The sequence below is a fragment of the Solea senegalensis genome, linkage group LG18 (genome assembly GCF_019176455.1).
Source record: "Solea senegalensis isolate Sse05_10M linkage group LG18, IFAPA_SoseM_1, whole genome shotgun sequence".
Taxonomy (NCBI): domain Eukaryota; kingdom Metazoa; phylum Chordata; class Actinopteri; order Pleuronectiformes; family Soleidae; genus Solea; species Solea senegalensis.
Genome location: NC_058041.1, coordinates 3473285 through 3492110, shown reverse-complemented (window position 1 = coordinate 3492110; position 18826 = coordinate 3473285). Strand labels below are relative to the sequence as shown.

Genomic DNA, 18826 nt, shown 5'->3' with positions numbered 1-18826 from the left:
AATACTGCACACATGCCATGAGGAAACAAGTTACCCACAATTCTGGCTCATTTACATACAACCTGCTTTAGAAACCTATATTTTTATATCATATATATGTATATTGCCTACACACACATCCATCCACACTAGTATTTACAAATGGAAAAACATGGCATTTATTGTTATTTAAAATGGTTATAGCGTATTCTCAGAGCAACTCTGTTGCTGGTACATTGATGGCTGGTATAAATTGATGTACGTTTGTGTATTTATTAGTCTATATTGTTTTCCTGTTTTTATGATGACATTTATTCTGTTGCTGTTTATCCTGGACACCGGCTGTTCTGAACTAGATCAAATTAGATAATCCTTTTTTAGTCGTCCTCACAATAAGAAAGTAACTAGAAATGTCATAATTGCAAACATATCTTATAGGGACAACATTTAAGGCCATTTGCTTTAGCTCAGTAAACATCAAGATGGCCGTCACAACCTCTGAATATTCATCAAGTGCAATAAATTTTGGGATATTCCCAGCTGTGAAGGTAAGTACCCTGCATATGTCAGAGGCTGTGAGGCCCTGTTACTGTGCTGTGACACATTTTTGACGCCTTCCGGCCTCCAAATCCAGCCAGCGAAGGCTGCAGACCTTGAATTGGGACTCAGCCAACATACCACTACCTCATATAACCTCACTTTAAAAGAAAAATCCCCTTTAAATAGTTATGGCAGCTATTGTTTCCTATTGTTTTCCCATCCTGAGGTTTTATTTGGAGACTGTTGTGATTATGAGATAATTTGTGATTTGAAAAGCTTGGCAAACTCGTGCTTTTATATTTCACTCTGTTACAAAGGCTGAAATAAAAGGGAAGTGATGAACAGACGCATTCAAGTGTGACTGTACGCACAATGTGAACACGACGCTCGTGGCTGTGATCTCCCACGGCTGTCGGCTGTCCCTAATTTAAACTCGGAGCGATGTAATTGGCGATGGTGGATTTTGTTTACCATATTTGGCGAGACTGTGACACACAGCGCCTGGGAATTGGACGAGAGCGGCCGTCATTCACAAAAAGTCTGCCTTCTGGAGCTTTACAAACAAAGCGAGTGATCATGGGAGTTGTAGTCCAAAACAAACCCTCGCTGGGAATCCTCGAGTCGGGATTTCGCTGCCTCGCGGCGACTCCTGTGCCTCACGCGAACCGCCACTTTGACAACAGTCGCCCGGTCGAACATATTTCGAGTCAAATGTGTTCGAGTGGCGAAAATGAGCCAAGTTAAACGGCTAGAAACACGCGAGACGCGAGACCCCCCGCTCGCGGCATACAAATCCCACCGGCAGCGCTGCCTCCTGATTGGCTGCCTCCGCCTGTCAATCACGTCACGTTCCTTCCACTACCGCTCCTACAGTAAATATTTGTGTTTGCTCGACCCGGCTGTAATGGTGGACGGCTGAAGGCAAGAGGAGCAGAATACGAGCCGAGTGAAGAAAGAACGAGAGGGGGAAAATAACCGGTCGAAAGTCTGCTTCAAGAGTCCAGCCGCCGCGACGAGGACACGGGCTCTGTTGAAAATGGATGAACTAAAACATCAAGTCATGATTAACCAGTTCGTCCTGACGGCGGGCTGTGCGGCAGACCAAGCGAAGCAGCTACTGCAGGCGGCACACTGGCAGTTTGAGGTAAAACAAAACCAACCGTACTTGGTTAAAAAAAACATTTAAAACTAAAACATCTCCAGGTTTTAACCGTTAAAGTCGCCACGGCGTCGTTGTGTTTATGTTTCGCCGACCGTTAGCTTAGCCTGCCTCATGTAATTCAACACAAACACACAAAAGCGACACTGTTGGGGAGTTAGCGCTTCCACACAACTTTTTCTTTTTCAACATTAATTTCGAGTTTTATTTGAAAAGTACACCTTTATTCAGACTAAATCACACAGGAGACACACACACACACACACACACACAGAGTCGTAGCCGGGCGAAGAGTACAGTCCGCATATCCAATTAGACTTTACTCCAGATTAAATACTGTAATCCGACACATGACAGCGGCGAGCAGGCGAGGCCAAACGAGTGTAATTACGCAATAAAACATGACAACAACCCGACTCAAACGGCGGCGAGTTCCAACCGAATATAGATTTTGCATGTAGATATCATGTTTCCGCTAGCGCTTTTTTATTCATGACAACGCGGAAACAATGCCAACAACATGCATTTAATGACACGTTTAATAACAAATATCCATGTCTGTGTTTTTGTTGTAGACTGCCCTCAGTGCCTTTTTTCAAGAAACAAATATTCCATATGGCCATCATCATCAAATGGTGAGTGCAGGGATGGTGAGGGGGTGGCAGAGATATTCATCATCATCATCATCATCATAATAACATTGTGCTCTTTGTTGTCATATATATATATGTATATATTTAATTTGTGTCAAATGTGGCTTTTATTAAATGTGGCTGGTATTTCTTTAATTCCTCCATGTTGTGTTGGAGGGGATGGAGCCGATAAACGGCCCCTATAGGCCAGAAGGGATGATGTTGTAACCAACAATAACAAAGCACATGTCGGCCATGTTGTGAGCTTCCAGAAATAAACACAGGGCAGGCATGCAGCTGCAGCAGCCACACTCTGTGTGTGTGTGTGTGTGTGAGAGAGAGAGAGAGAGAGAGAGAGAGAGGGAGAAAGAGTAAGAGGAAGAGGGAGTGCAAATGACTAATGTTGATATACTGTATGTAAGACCATGTTTTCTTTTTCTTTGTGGATCAACTGAGGTGCTTAGCGGAAGGAAGGGCCCCTCAATTTCTGCGTAAACTAGAAAAAAAATGTCTGTTTCCAGGAAGAGGAAATCTGCCTCTGACACAAATACACCCCTTGTGCTGTTGCAACTGCATTGGGTATTTCAGTTGTTACTGCCCCCTAACATGATATCCACTGGAGATTGTTAGGAGCAGACTTATCGGTGAAGGGTGAACTGGCAGGCGTTAGGGCTGCAGGAGACTCTGCATACACAGACATACACACACATCATAACACACACAGGGGTTGGACATTATGAAACACAGACAGTGTTTGGGCTTTTAACAGCAGCCCACTTTGGCAGCACACAAGCCTTTGTTTGCAGCTGCATGCATGGCAGCATCTCGCAACAGCTGCTTTCCGGAAGAGCCTGATGTGAGGGGATTTTGGATGAAATTGTGGATAATTTATTTAACTTCTCTCCCTCTCTGTCTGTGTCTCTTTGTGTTCATTTTGCCTCTCTGGTTATATATACATGTTAGGGCTGAACGATTTTCAATACATATCTACCGTAATTGTGATTGTTTTTACAGGGATTGTGATGTGATATCGCAATATCCGATATCTTGTCTTAAAATGATTACTGTGTGATATTTGTGCAGATCTGTGAGAAACAAAGATGTTCTCTTCAGTCTGTGGAATATGATGTACATAGATCAAGACAATAATTACCCTAAAATGTTTTCACACACAAATATTGTGCCTGCTGCGATTTGAAAATGGCAGTAGGCTGTATTGCGATTTTGATTGATTGTTCAGCCCTAATACATGCTTTGCATTTTTTGATTAAATGTATAGCTAGACACGGGGAGAAAGATTAGATTTTTATTGCTTTGTTTGTGTGAGCGTGTGTGTGTGCGCGCACGCCTTTTTAATGATGTCCGAGAGAATGAATTATTGCCAGTCAGCATTGAAATGGCTCACAGTAAGATGAATCACTTAAATCACAGCTTTATTATGGGAAGACACACCAGAATAAGATCATCTCTGCCCTCTATTTAACTCATGAAATGTGTCATTTCAAATTGGACAATAAAACTGTGTGTAAAATAGGACTGCGTTTGATCACAGTAGATGCTGCTTACTGAAAGTCAGAATCTGACTGTTTGTGGTGTTATTGTTCCAGGCAGGTTCTTGCATAATCACACTTTAAAGTCCTTTTCTTTTTGGTTAAAGTTCCGGCATCTACACCCTTTTATTTTCCTTGTGTGCATACATTTGTGCATGCAGAGTGGGTGTTTGTGTGTGAGTCACAACAACAGCACTACAGTGGGGCAGCGTGTCCAACCTTCCCGCGGCTTATCAGGCCACAGTGTGCGTTGGTATACAAATCTAATCCACTTTTCTCGCTCTCGCTCTTACTCTTACCTCCCCACCCCCATCTCTTTCTCTCTCTGTCTCTGTACTGTCTCCTCTTTTAGTTTAGTGTAAACATAGACAACCTTAAGTTACAGTTACTGTCTCTCACACACACACACACACACCATGTTGCGTCAGTGCTTTGTGTTGCGCCACAAACTGTAACTCATCGGTGAGATTGTTATTTTGACTAGAGGACTCACTCCAGCCCAAGCGGCCCCAGCAGATAGCCCGTAGACACAAAACTCTTGGCAGTACAGCAAGTTAGGATGTCATGTAGGTCACTTGGTTTGTGGAGACTGTTCACTAAGCTAGTTTATGCCATTGTTTTGTTTCTTTTGATGCCCAAACACTTCCCCATTTTAATGTGGCAGCATGGGAGAGAAACTGTCTTGAATACCAAAATGCTGTTGTTTAATAAATACTTTTTTTTTTCACCCAAACAATACTTTTCTGATGGGGGATTTGTTGAAATTAGCAGTCAACTTGTAAGCCTTGTAAGTCTGATTTTGTTTACAGGAGCCGTTCCAAAAACATAATTTGAGCATTGTCTGTCACAGGCTTATGCATTGTATCACATATCAAATAGCGAGGTTAGTTGGTCTACTCGCCAGTGCAGTCTTTTGTAATGCTGTAAATGTGGCAGGATTTAGCTAAAGCTCCCGTCATTAACAGTCCTGGACTTGCAGGAGTGCCTTTGTTTTGGCACACGATGTGAAACGGTAACAATCTCTGCACAGACACGCATTTTAAACAGTTTGTTTCAGTACATTTGCATTTTTGCCTTGAAGATATTTGTCTCTATATTTCTTTGTTTGGCAACGGACTACCATCAAAGCTTGCATCCATAGTATGTCCCACCATGATGGACACCCAGGAGTTAAGCTCAGTCCAACCTCAGCTCTCCCTGTCTGCTCCCTGTCCCCCACCAAACACACACACACACACACACACACACTCTACCCACACAAACGCAGCAACTGCACCACATTCCTACAGGATGCAATGCTCTCACCAGCCCAAAATGGGCCCTTTCACAGTGGCCAGGGCCAGTATAACTAAGAACACTTCTTAATTCACTCTAGCTTCTCTTAACTCCACTCCCCCCCTGCTTTTCTTACAGACACAAAACTTCAGGCTCCATCAGGCTTCAAGTTGCCATTCATATGTCCTGTTGGAGAATTTTATAATCACATCCTTGTGCTTTAGCTTTACTCCCAAAGCAGCTGCCACTTTTAGAACAATATGTTGGCGTGTTCTCTCACACTTGGAATGCACTGTGTATTTTGATTGCTTCTGGCTGTTTGATGCTATTATCAAATATTAGGCAAACATCCTTCTACCCCTGCCTTTTTATTTGCGTCCATGCATATCCTAAGGATGTTCCTAGCTCACTTTAAGACGTTGCCCATGTGAAGTCTGAGTTATTTCTGACCCTGTGTTTACAATATCTATTTACACTGTTGGAATGCCAGCTGTTATAAACGCCCTTAGAATGTGTACATTGTTAACCCAAAGTAGACTATGGATCTTCACTCGGTGTTGCAAGCAAAACAACCTGAAATGTTCTCTTGTGTTGGTTAATTGATTAATCCGTCAGTTTAATTTAAACATACTTTTTTATTACGTGTCCTTTAAAACTGAAAATTAGAAAAAATGCCAAACACATCCGCCAAAAAAATCTGCTTTGTATATTGGCCATGGATTTGTAAATATCTGCATCAGACTTAGAAAGACCTATATCAGTCGACCTATGGTTACTGTCTATGCAATCTATATTATCTATCCTGGTTCTTGGGTAAAGGAAAAAAAAAAAAAGACAATTTCTTGTTCACATAAGCAACTTTTGGAAATAGTTTCCTCAGCACTTTTTTGGTGGTTTAGAGTGATCTTTGAATCGAGGAAGAAAAACCCACAGACACTTGACTGTCTGCTCGCACCAATGTCAATATTTCCATGACTTGTATCTCTCCAAGTGGGGCTCATATACCGACTCAGTAATGTGAATGAATCCTCATGTGACCACAAGAGGAGGAAGTAGCCTGGCTGGATGACTTCCACTGTTGTTTTGGGAACATGTGACACCCCCTCCCCTCCCCCCCTTCCCCTCCCATCGTGTGACTTAGCGAACTAGCAAAGTCACAAAGGCTGATTTACATGTGTGTAATCTCTGCTTGTGTTATGACTAATAAAGAAATCGCAGCGAGGTCATCATGTGGCAGCCCCGCAGTGAAGTCATGCTCGTGTTGTTTGAAAAGTATGTTGTCTTTAGTAGGTCAAAGTCATAAAAACGATCCAGTGTAGAAGTATTTCTCCTCTTTCCCTCCTGAATCATATCTTGTCTTAGCCTTTATGTCTGTGCCTTGTTTTCACTCTGTTGTCCTCGTGTATTCAAACAAAGAAACACCCCCCCCGTCCTTTTTTTCAATGTGAGGAACATTGTCCTGATTATGTAGATCAGGCCTTTTTTCTGTTTCTTATTTAGACGAGCACAGTAACCTAATATGAGCAGTAAGTCATCTCAGCTCCATCCATTAAAAACTTTAACCGCTTCCTCAAACTAGCCCGACCCACATTCTCCCACCCAGAGCCTCGTGAAGGAACTTCATTTTGAATGATCACTTTTTTTTTCTTTTGTGCTCTAATTGCTGTTTGTCACTGGTGTGACGCATGCAGGTGAATGAAACTTTTTTTTTTATGAAGGGCAGCGTTCTGTACTTTCAGTGACGTAGCTGAATGGTACTGGGCCCTGTAGGATAAGTGATAAAAGTGGGCGTGTTTTTTTTTTTTGAACACCCACCATGAGACAGGAGGAATTCTTTTGTGTGCACATGTTTGTTTTTGGTAACTACAAACATTTGGTTTAAGTGACTGGGTGTGTCTTAAAGAAAGGAGTTTTGAAATCCCAACTTTTTTTTTTTCATTCATGGAAGATGTCAGTTGGCCTGAGTGTTCCCTTCTTAAATCATGACACAACGGTACAGACGACTAACCATCTCTGGCTTTATACATCGGTTTATCGTCACACTGTGAGGAAACTAAACGGGGTGGACAAAAGACACTCAGACTGTTTCTTAGGCAACATGCACATTACTCCATTTTTGTTTAAAAATGCATACATCCTGCTCTGGATATGCCTGCTGTCCACAAACAGATGTTTAGAAATGCTGCTTGCTCTTGTTTTTTAGTATGAAAACGTAAGGGGCTTTGGTGTTTTAGTCTGACGCATTTACCCTGCTTGGTTCTTATCAGGCACGCTTTAGCTATCGGCTGTGAACACAACGTTGTTTTTACTTTCTCACTCGTTGTACTTTTCTATAACAAAGCAAACAACAGCAATGGAGGGAATCTTCTTAACACATACCCAGTGTACCCGAATGGTCATGCGATAGACGTTGTATTATATTATAGAGTCGAGTATTTCTGATACATAGCTGAAAAGGTTGTTTGGACTTGGATCTTCTTTATCTGAGAAATGCTGTTTGGACGTAGCCTCGGATGGCTGTGAGGAATTGATTAAAAAACGAATTATTGGAGCGTGTTTAGTTAGCTCTCTGGGTGAAACAGGCATATAGAAGTGCGATGCCAGGTATTTAAGATCCAATAATAAAAACAGAACAGCTTTGTGTCTCCACCACAGTCCACACAAGGTGTTCTTTGTTTTGCTGCACACTTAACTTGCAGAAGTAATATAGTTCACAATGAGGTGGAATTCAGTTTATTTTGTCCCGCTGTTTGGGCATTTGAATGCAACTTTGTGGGTGTGTGTGTGTGTTTTATAATACCCTGTGAGAGTGTGTGTGTGGAGCAGTGTGTCTCAGATTTCAGACCTATTCGTGTCTAGATCTGGTAATGTTGTTAATGGTTTTGCATACATATGTGTCTGGATATCTCCAACTCTCTCCCTCTGTGTGTGTGTGTGTGTGTGTGTGTGTGTTCGTGTGTGCACCAGTGAAATGTACTGCCATGCCAAGCAGTTCACCACATCTGAAGGGGGCTTGGCCTGTGCTCTGCGTGTTCCAGCGTGTTGCCCTGCATGTTTCCAGGAGCATGGCTTCCCAGAACTCTAACCACACACAAAAAACCATGTTCGTGGACACACAGGCTCTCCGAAATACTTCGGGCTCAAGGGACACACTGAATGAGAATCCATGTGGAATGGCCGTGAGGACCAGATGTGTTTATGAGTGGTGGAGTTTTAGACCGGTGTTCACACTGATTTCTTGGAGTCAGGGAGTACTGTAAAGAATATTTACAAGGCGGGGTTGGGCTGAAGCGAAACACCTTGAAGAGAAAATTGTCACCTCATAGCACTTTTTCGGTTTAAATTAATGGATGTACCTGGGAATTTTGAAGCTGCTAAACAGAAGATTAACACCATTTCTATTGCTGTGGTGTATTTCACCCCTGCATCACACATGCCTGAACTGTGACATCACAGACGTGCCTGGAAACAAAATGCGTCAGAGGAAGAGAAAATAAAACGACACCAAGACTGTATGTTTGTTTGTGTGTGTGTGTGTGTGTGTGTGTGTGTGTGTGTGTATATATATCTATATGTGGACATTTGATCCGACACCTGAGACGTATAAAACCTATTTAATTACACTTTAGGCATCTCTGCTTCTCTTGTTTCGTTGTCATCTGTGCAAACACTTCGGCCAGGGCACTGCTGCTTCAGATGAATCAGTCAGTTTTCCTTTTGTGATGGCAACACATTTGCAGCAACAGTTTTTGTTTTGAGATTCCGATTATCTTCAGTGGTTCAGATAATAAATTCAAAGTGACAAAGAAAACCCACTGTGTGGGTAAGGGAAGTTTTAATGAGAAAGCATGGCCTTGAGACAGATATTTCTGTCAAGCCGAACCTAAGTGTGTGAATCGTAATCATGTTTTTGTTCTTCCTTGCTGCGACCTTTGGCCTAGTAGTTTCTCTTGCTCCCCTGTTACCAGTTGACGAGCCAAACCCCTTTTTCTAGATGCGAGCGGGCCACTGAGCACCTATTGTTAGCCTGCTGGTCATTGTTGTGAGCAGGGCAATGAGTGCGGTTGGTCAAACAGGCCACATGACCTTCTCAGTCCCAATTCTCTGGAGCTGCTCTCTTTCTTTCTGTGGCTCATTATCTTTCCTTTTAATGTACATTGCCAGAAAACACACTTAAACACAGCACCGCCTGGCTAATGATCAACTGAGTCCCTCGTGAGCTCAGACCCAGCCACTGCACTGTGTGTAGTACAGGATCAACACACTCATACAGACGTACACAAACCCAGGCTCAGCTGTTAGAAGGTGGGTGAAGGGGGTCGGGGGCGAGGAAGGAGTGCAACAGATACTTAAAACAGTCAACAGCACCTGTCAGTCCTCTTTTATTTTGTTTGGGAAAGACACGTCGCTCTGACATTCAGCCACTCCTGTGAAAACCTGACTGTCACCTCCATGATGTGATAATCAAACACAGGCGTAGAGAGTTGCCCGTCTGGTTTTTGTTATGACGTGGCAACGTGGCGACACTCGAGCAAACCCTCGAGTACATGTGTGTGGTATGTAAACGAATGGCAGATTTCCACGTGCAGCTCAGAGATGTTAGCAAACAGATGCATGGAAGTCTTGTTTAGCTTATGTTTAGCATGTCTCGAATATGGAGTCGTACTTATGGCATTTGCACAGCCATTAATACTCTGTATACTGTTGTTGTTTTGTTATGGTCAAAAGCAGTTTTCTAACACTTCAATTACGTGTAACGGCACAACAACGGCTTTAGTTGTAGGTCATTTCCATGTATGTAAACTAATTTAAAGCAGACACAATAGTTTTTTATTTTTGTTATTCAAATTCAAGTCACCCCCTCAAATGCATGAATACACATTACACTTACCTCTGTCTACATTTATTAATTACTTACTCTTGTTTTGCATAGTTTTCAATGCATGCTGCAGTTTTTTAGTAGGTCATGTTGCATTCGAGTCAACTGCAGAGCTGCAGTGCCAAAAAAGTACAGTGCTATACATACACACACACACCATAAGAGCACTCTCTATAAATATTTAACAGACTGGCAGAATCATGTACAGTTAATGGTCTTTGCAGCCTGTTCTCTCTCTGCTATTCTGCTTTTCCTCTTTCCCTCTACTTTACACTTTGTTTCAGCTCTTGTTTTACCTCCTCCACCTCTTTCTTTCACTGCATTTCCTCTGTCACGTCTACAATTACATTAGATACTACAGAGCAACAGTGTTGGACTGCCGTCACATTCCCACCAAGTCTCGATATAATGCATTAATGGGAGTGATATTTCGTGTTGTCTGTTTGTGGCGCATCTTACCTCTCACGCCGCCAAACTACCATGGCACGTACCACGTTGATTAGGCGTAGTTTGGGCAAACTCATCCGCTGCAGTTATAGATTATGGCAGCATGTCGGAGACAAAACTAATCCAGTTTCCAGAACACAACAGACGTGTTTCTGCTGTGTTGTGGAGACATTTCATCATCATATTGACGCCAAGTTAAACATCACTTTGTCTCATTACGCCAGGCTTTCAAGCCACGATGAGGGCTTATCAGCCATCATGTCGGTGACATAGACCGCAGCCTGCATTGTCTTTGTTGCCTGGTTTTGAATCACTCATGCTGAACAAAGCAGACGACGTGAGTTCATGTTTAAGAAAGTAGTCAACCTGCTGGATGTGAATCTTGTGTCTTTGGTAACATCCTGACAGACGCACAGGACGCTGTGTGCCCAAACTCAGGTCTGTAGTGCAGTGTGTGCGCTAAATATTAGACTACAGATGTGCAGATAAGATTCCAGGAATACTACACATCTCTCTTTGTTGTCATTGTTGTTTTTGCACGATGTTGCAATTTGCTAACTTGCGTGATTCATTTTGTCGTCATGGATTAATTTAATCCACTTGTTTTAATTAAAAAAACACTCTGAATCTAAGAATCAATTTTCCTAATCTTTGAAAGTTAAAGAAATTACATTTTGTATGGTTTGATTAAGTCATTTTTCAGTTTAAATGAGTGTATATGCCTTTGAGTTGACACCAAATCAAATTCAGTGATCAAACAGTTCTTATAAGAACACAGGCTCGAAGATTGCGGCGACGCTAAGCTGCTTGTATCATCACAGTCACCCTCGTGTCTCACAGATCGTTGTGTGCTGCAAGTGCTGACAAAGAACGTGTGAAGCGAAGGAGCCGCTGACGCTGTGAGGGAGAGGGAAGTGAGAGAAAAGATGTAGAAGGGAGAGAAAATGAACGTGTCATGGGTTCATTGTACTGTTCAGTGAGAAAAGTCTTGTGTTTCTTGTAGTCGATGTACACAAGTACTGGGACACAAGGAGGTGTATTTCCTGTGTGTATTGTTAATCTTTAGATTGTGTTTACAGTAGCATGGGATTTAGAGATACCTTGAAGGACATGCATCATAAAGTCACAATTATGTGTTGGGTAATCATTTCCTCAACAACGAGAACTTAAGGTCGTCTGAAAATGTGTTTTTTCGGGCCGTAACCCTCGTTGACCTTCACTTTGTCCTTCACCTCCAGAATGTAATCACGGAGAAACACGCCCAAGTAATAAGACACCCCTGTGGTATTGAGTTATTTTGTGCACACAAACACGCAGAATAAACAATTCTCTGCTTCCAGTGGGCAGAACAACTTAGACTTAGTAGCCAGATGTCTTCGGTCTACTTTCACAACTGTTCAAAAGTGGATTTGGAAATTGTGAAACTTTTGTCAAATAAGAAGTAACAGTTATGGTGAAACCTCTTCCCCCATGGCTGAGTTCCTTTCTTTGTTATTATTTCTACTAGACAATGCTAGGTTTGTGTGTTGTTGACTGTAGTAAGGAAGTACATTAGAAATGTTTCAGGTAAATAAATGGAAACAAGTTTAATTTACTGTGGAATTTCACACAAATTTCCGTCTTACAGATGGATGGAAACATCCAGACAGTCTGACAGGAGATTAGTGTGTTTGTGTGACTGTGTGTGTGTGGTGTAGGGTGGAAGCGTTGAGTTTAATGTTACATGTAGGAGGTAATTCTGGGTCACAGTTGACATACAGTACCTGGTCCCTGTTTACAGCATGGAAAAAAAGCGTCTCTCTTCAGCCTGGCACATTCTCACTTGAGAAGTGCACTTCACCTGTGTTTGTGGACAAACACACACACACACACACACACACACACACACACGTGTGTGTGTATGTTGAAGGGTTGTGGGGCCTCACCACCGCTCACTCATACCGGGCATGTTTGGAGTGTTCACCCCCCCTGTCAACAGTGCGTTCCTGGTACTGGGCTCGGCAAACAGACTTCAAGAGACGGCGAACAGGGCCGGGCCACTGTGGCCGCTGTGGCTACAGAGCCAGGCCTGCCTGCCTGCCTGCCTGCCTACCTCAACCCCATCCCATCAACAGGAGATCTGTACTGCTTCCTCATAACAACCATCCCCATGACAACCTCCCTCTGTTGGCTCTGTTTTGAACACAAACTGCATCTCACTGTCTCTGTCTCTCCATCTGTGTCTCCTGATCAAATGGCTTCTGTTGCATATGCTCCTACAGCCGTATTGATACAAGAGCTGGTTATGTCTGCTTGTTGTTTTTCGTTTACACTGACTTACCTAACCTGATATTAGTTAAGTATCTTTTTCACTGGGAATTGAGCTTGGTTTGTTTCTAGGGCTGGGCTATATCACGATTATCGCTCTTAAGTGATTAAGAGTATTTGTTGTTTTAAAATTCACACTGATGGACATTTGTAAGTGCTCTCAAATGACATCTAATGATGTTTATGGAGAAAAATGTACTGTCACAGTAGATACATCAGTTACAAACACAAAAACCCAACCAGACCTCAGATGAGAATTAATTTTCACAGAATTTTAAGTGAATAGCATCTAGTAAAAAAAAGGCCGTCGCAAATCATTTTTAAATGTATGTGAGATATGTGATCAAACAGTGTGCGTACAAAGTCAGTTATACTTTCCCTCATGCAGTGTTATTGTGCCTTCTTCTTCAGCTGCTTAATACACACAAAGGAAGAAGAAGACACAGTAACCTGCAGCAGAGACAGTAGTTTAATTCTGCCTTTTTTTTACCTGTTTTTTTTCCTCTCTCTCACTGTTCTGGTAACAAACTGGCCACTGAGACACCGAACAGGGACGTGAATTCATAACACAAGATTTTAAAATATCTTGGGAATCAGTTTTGACACACCCTCACTGTGTGATTAAGCAAATTTAACGGACTGGATTTAAAAAGAAAAATCACACCAATGGCAGAAATGGGTGGAGAGGTGTTCAGCAGAGATGAGCTGGTGCTTAGTCATTTAGATTAAAAAGAAAAAAGGGCGGATGTAACGACATTCTGAAGAGTTGTCCTGTATGAATAATTTGCATGAAAACAAATAGAGCTGAAACAATTAATCGATTACTGATAATCGATTAATCGGTTCAAAGCTTTTTTCATGATCAAAACAATATTTCTGATTGTTTCAAGCTTCTTAAATGTGAGCATTTTCTTCGTTTCTTTGCTCTTGATAACAAAGAAATCATTAAAAGTTAATCATTTTGGTTTGTGGACAAAACAAGACATTTGAGAACATCCTCATTTCCAGGTTTGACGAACACCGCTCAACATTTTTTATGGTTTTCTGACCAAACGATTAATCGATTAATCGACAGATTCATTGATTATGAAAATCGTTAGTTGCAGCTCCAAAAACAACACGTCTGGTGTCCAAAACAGATTATTACACTACAGGAAATACAGTATGTGTGTAATTAGTTTCTCAGTAGAGGACGTGTTGTTTCTTCTGTTTGAATGTTCCAGTGCAATAACAGTGAAACTGACAGTTCTGCTTCTCTGCTGAAGCATTTATCAGTGACAAAGTGTCAGATAAGCAGTCGGATACAAACTCTGGGCGTCCTGGCACGGAGGAGACGGCTGCTGTGTCTCTGGATCAGATCCTCTTCCCCCGGTGGGTCGATGGCGTCTGCATCTCCTGACTCCATCCAAGGTCTAACCGCATAGATCGCAAACACACGTACAGTTTTAGGTGTGTGTTGCATTGTTGTACGAAGCTGAAAAATCAAAAAACATTGTTTAATTATAAAAAAAACATCTCCAGTTTTGGGAAAAACTGATCAATATTTTCTGGACCTTTTGATTTTGAAAATAACGCTCTATGTTGCAGCCTTACATGTGTTTATGGATGAGTAAGTCAGATGTAGATGTCTTTGTGGACAATCTTAGAGGTAAGCATTTTTTGCTTCATTCCTCGGCAGTAAACAAGGAGGAATGTATTATTTTCTACCTGAGTGCCTCTCTCTCTCTCCCACACACACACATAGTGATCAGAGGATTTTAGAAATCCCTGCCGGTCGCTTCCACCACTGCCCAGTAAGAACAGGAAGGATCATAGAGGTCACTCCAGCATTCCAGGGTGTCTTTTTACTGCAGGAAACTGCCTCAGAGACATGAGCCAGCGTTTCCTGTCAGAGTGCACAGTGGACGCGCTCACCTTTCATAACAGCGTGCCACACTGAGAACCTCTGGCTCGGTTAGCCTCAGCTCAGCGCGGCCCCAGACCGGGTTATTAGCGGCACCAACCTGCAAGCTGCAGCACTTTTAGGGGGCAGCGTAGTCCAGTTACATCCCCCCTTCTATCATTCTGTTTGTTTGTTTTTTACGGAAGGCTTCATATGCACGTCTAATCTGAGAATCGCGAGTCGAGGGCAGATTATATACCGTGATCTGTTGTTGCTGTGCCGCTTCTCTTCCCACTTCGGCATGTTAACATTTTTCTCTCCAGTGTTCATGTGTGACTGCAGCTGCTGTTCCCAGTCGTTGATTCATGGAGCATATGACTCCCGATTCCAGAAAATCTTACCCCGGCTTCCTTTTAACCACACGACCTGAAAATGTCTGGACATTGAAGGGGGAATTTAAGGGGAAAAGGATAAAATCACAACTTGAGTGGTTCATGGATTGAATCCAAGCTCATATTCTGTCCCGTCACTTCTCATTGAATCACGAGTAAATGTGATTATCTAATCCCGAGGTGTTGCCAGGCTGTTTTATTCCACTACTCTGGACCTTGTGATTTAGGATTATTTTGCCATGTAGGTGTCCTGCCCTGTTAGCCTCTCCGCACAAGCTCTTATTTTTAGATGCCAGGCCTTCTGGCTGAACGTGGCTCCACCTCTGCCTCCCCGAGGAGCACAGTAAACTGTTGTTTTCCTGGTCACAAACGCACGGGGACGTCAAAGAGGAAGCTGGACGCGGAGCAGTGGGCCAAGAGGTGGAAACGAGCGGGGAGGAGGATGAAGAAGATGAATGTGCTCTGTATTTGGACAGTTAGACATGTTGTTCACGTGCGGCGTAAGGTGACGGCTCCAGTTTTGATTTTGGCACATGGGCATATCGTGTGTGTGTGTGTGTGTGCACTCAGGGTGTGCCACTAAAGGAACTCCTGGCAGCAGAACAACAACAACACTGGCACAAAGGAGGGTCAGAGCAGGTCAGGGCGCAGGGGAGTTGTGTTTTCACGTGTGTTTGCCCACAGACTAAATTAAGCTGTTACTCTCAACAAGTGTAGCCCGTCCGCTACATCAGATGTCACTCGAAACAGGAAGTAGATGTAAACAAAGTGGTGTAATGTCTTTGTCAGGACTCGTCAGTGTGGCAAAGAGAGAGCCTGGGTTTCCCCTAATTTTCCCTTCAGTTACACAAAGCAGTCGGTCCCCTTTTTAAAATCATGTCACAAAGAAGTAGTACACAAAAAAGGGCATATCTGAGCTGCACACACAGCTGGAGATGTTTCTGGAGCTTTGTTTCATTCTGGAGATCATTTACACGTTTGATAAAGCAAGAACATATGAGATGAACATAAACATTAATCTTATACTCTCTGAGTCTTTCTGCCCTGTGTACATTTTAGACAAGAGTTTTGCTCAAACCTTACTTAAAATTGTTGTGCTGGGTGACGACTTGACTTGACGTGTGAATGAGTGAAAAATCCATCTTCATATCACATGTTCAATCTAATCATACCATGTAATAAATCCAACAAATTGACTTTGTTGTCGTTTATTGATGGTAAGAAGAACTGCCAATAATAACTACGTCAGTTTCAAGAATTAAATGTCTCCCGCGTAGTCGTCAGTGACATCTAAAATGACTGCTCACTCCTGCCTTTCCTCTGTGTGTCAGGAAACTATGGTGGCCTTCTCATACCAAAAAGTGATGTACTGTAAACACACTCTCACAGCTCTTTCCTCTCTCTCCATCAGATTTATGTGAGCGCAGCTGTAATTACTCGCACCATTAGCTTCCGTTTCAAAACAAGAAAACGGGTGTCCGTTTAGAGAAGATGATGGCTCGACTACATATGAAAAGGCTCATTCTGAGGCTATGAAAACTGATTTTGGATGAATTTGCCCTAATGACCAATAAATCCTCCTACATGTTACACACTGGAGCTTTAAATGTCTTATTAATTGATTGATTTAAGATTGATTCTAGCTCCTGAAAGTCTTCTTGTGCCGTGTTTTCCATGCGCGTCGCTCACCATTTCTCTCCTGCTCCCTTTCCAGATGTGCACCCCAGCCAACACACCAGCAACACCCCCAAACTTCCCGGACGCGCTGACCATGTTCTCACGGCTGAAGGCGTCCGAGAGCTTCAACAGCGGCAGCGGCGGCAGCCCCATGGCCGCCTCCATGGCCACTTCACCTCCGCCCCCCCAGGTCGGCGGCTGGGGGGTCTCACCTAATGTGCCGCAAACTCCACAGGGACTCTGGACTCAGGGGCAGCCCCCCACACAGCCCTGCCCCGCCTGGCCCACGGGCGTAAACCCTCACGCGGGCGCCGAGCAGAAGGCTAGTGTAGCGATGGAGGCCGAGAGATGAAGGGCCACACGGGACTGAAACCCTTCTCACACCCTGGGGAGGGAAGGAAACAGGGGAAGGGTGGGAGATGTGGGAGGTAATAATGGGTTTGAAAAAAAAAAAAGGGGGTTTAGGTCTTTTTTTTTCGGATTTGAAAAGAGACGGAAACTACGCAAACCAAGAGAAACTCAACATGGACGATTAAAGAAGAGGAGAAAACCAATGCAAACAAAATGAAACAAGAAAAAAAAGATACACACACACACACATAGTAATAAGAGAGCAACTGAAATCTTTGGTAGTGTTTTTTTCTTAAGTAAATGCATAGATAAGAGAAATATTATTGAACTTTAAAAAGAAATTAAAAAATTGTCACGCCCAAGGATTCTATGTGATTTTCAAGGACATTCAAGGCAGCAAACTTAACTTTCTGATTTTTTTGTTTAGTATTTTTTGTTTCTTTTTCAGCCAGTGTGGTTTTTTTGTATCACTGGTTTTTCTGTGTTTTATGGTTTTTTTTTTTTGCAACTGTCTGAGCTGCATGAGGAGAGAGAGGACGTTGCAATGCAGTGTTTTAGATTGACTCAAAAAAAAGAAAAAATCATCGCACACTTGAGTTGTGAGTGTGTACGCATGTGAGCGGGTGGTCAAGTTTGTAATCGACAACAATGTATACACACATACACACACACACACACACACACAATAGAGTTTAGATGAAACACCTCCATATACTGTCAATCCCGTCATCAAAGACGGGAGCTTTTCTTACCTCACCTGGTGGTCACCTGACTTCTTTCAGCCAATCAGGGATTCTTCTTAAACCAACCATTGCCACCACCGACACAGGACATGTTTTTAAAGGTTTTTTCTTAGAGGCGACACAAGAGTTTTATTAAAAGCTGGACTCAGACACGACAACTGTCCACTGGAGATTTTGGGTTATTATTATTATTATTGTTATTATTACAAGAAAAAAAAGTGGTTTTAATGTAATATGGTTTATAATGCAAACTGTTTCTTAGGTTTTTTCCTTAAAGAGGTTAAAGGAGGCGGCTTTGAACTTGGGTGGAACTTTCAGGTTGATTATTTTTGGTTTTAGGTTGACTTTTTTTTGGAAAGAGTAAAATCTTAACACACCTTAAAAGAAAAGAAAAGAGAAAAAAAAACAGCTACAGAAAAACAACACAACTACTCCATCTTTGTAAACAGAATTGCCACTTTGCATGATGTGTTCATAATGTGTAACATCTTTTGTAGCAAAACATACATGAGGTCGAGACGTGGGTTTTTTTGTTTGGAAAGGGGGGTGGGGTTTAAGTTGAGGGCGGGGCGGGTGTTTTTTTCCCCCAAAGCTAAAAAAGAAGAAGAAATGCAATAGAGTGTAAAGTGTCTTGTTAAACATGAGAAACAATTGGTGTGGGGGGAGCCCACCACAACCTATTTGGGGACACTACAGATTACTTTCAGATAATACAGTATATATTTACCCTTAGTTAAATTACTACAGAGGAGTTTTTTGTAGTTTTCTGACCGGTCCCTGGTCCATTGATACTGCTGAGGGGACAGTTTCAGGGATGACCCTGATATACGGCAATATTTGAAAAAAAAAAAAAGCAGGGTCTTGCCCCTATTTTTAGTTGGTCTTGTCTGAATTATTTTTACATTTGAGAGTCAGAAGAGATATTTTGAATAGCAGAGGGATCTTTTTTTAAAAAGAAGAGATGATTAGGAAAAAACAAATATGGATATAATACTGAATAAATAACCACCTTT

General features: G+C 42.4%; 1 protein-coding gene across 1 annotated transcript; it reads left to right on the top strand.

Moving 5' to 3' along the window:
- The first annotated feature begins 1380 nt into the window (after positions 1-1380).
- Positions 1381-18362, top strand: ubald1a (UBA-like domain containing 1a). Its single transcript, XM_044013846.1, has 3 exons — positions 1381-1663; positions 2254-2313; positions 16757-18362. The coding sequence occupies exons 1-3, from the start codon at positions 1556-1558 to the stop codon at positions 17069-17071; spliced, it is 483 nt and encodes a 160-aa protein (XP_043869781.1). The 5' UTR covers positions 1381-1555; the 3' UTR covers positions 17072-18362.
- Positions 18363-18826: the final 464 nt, after the last annotated feature.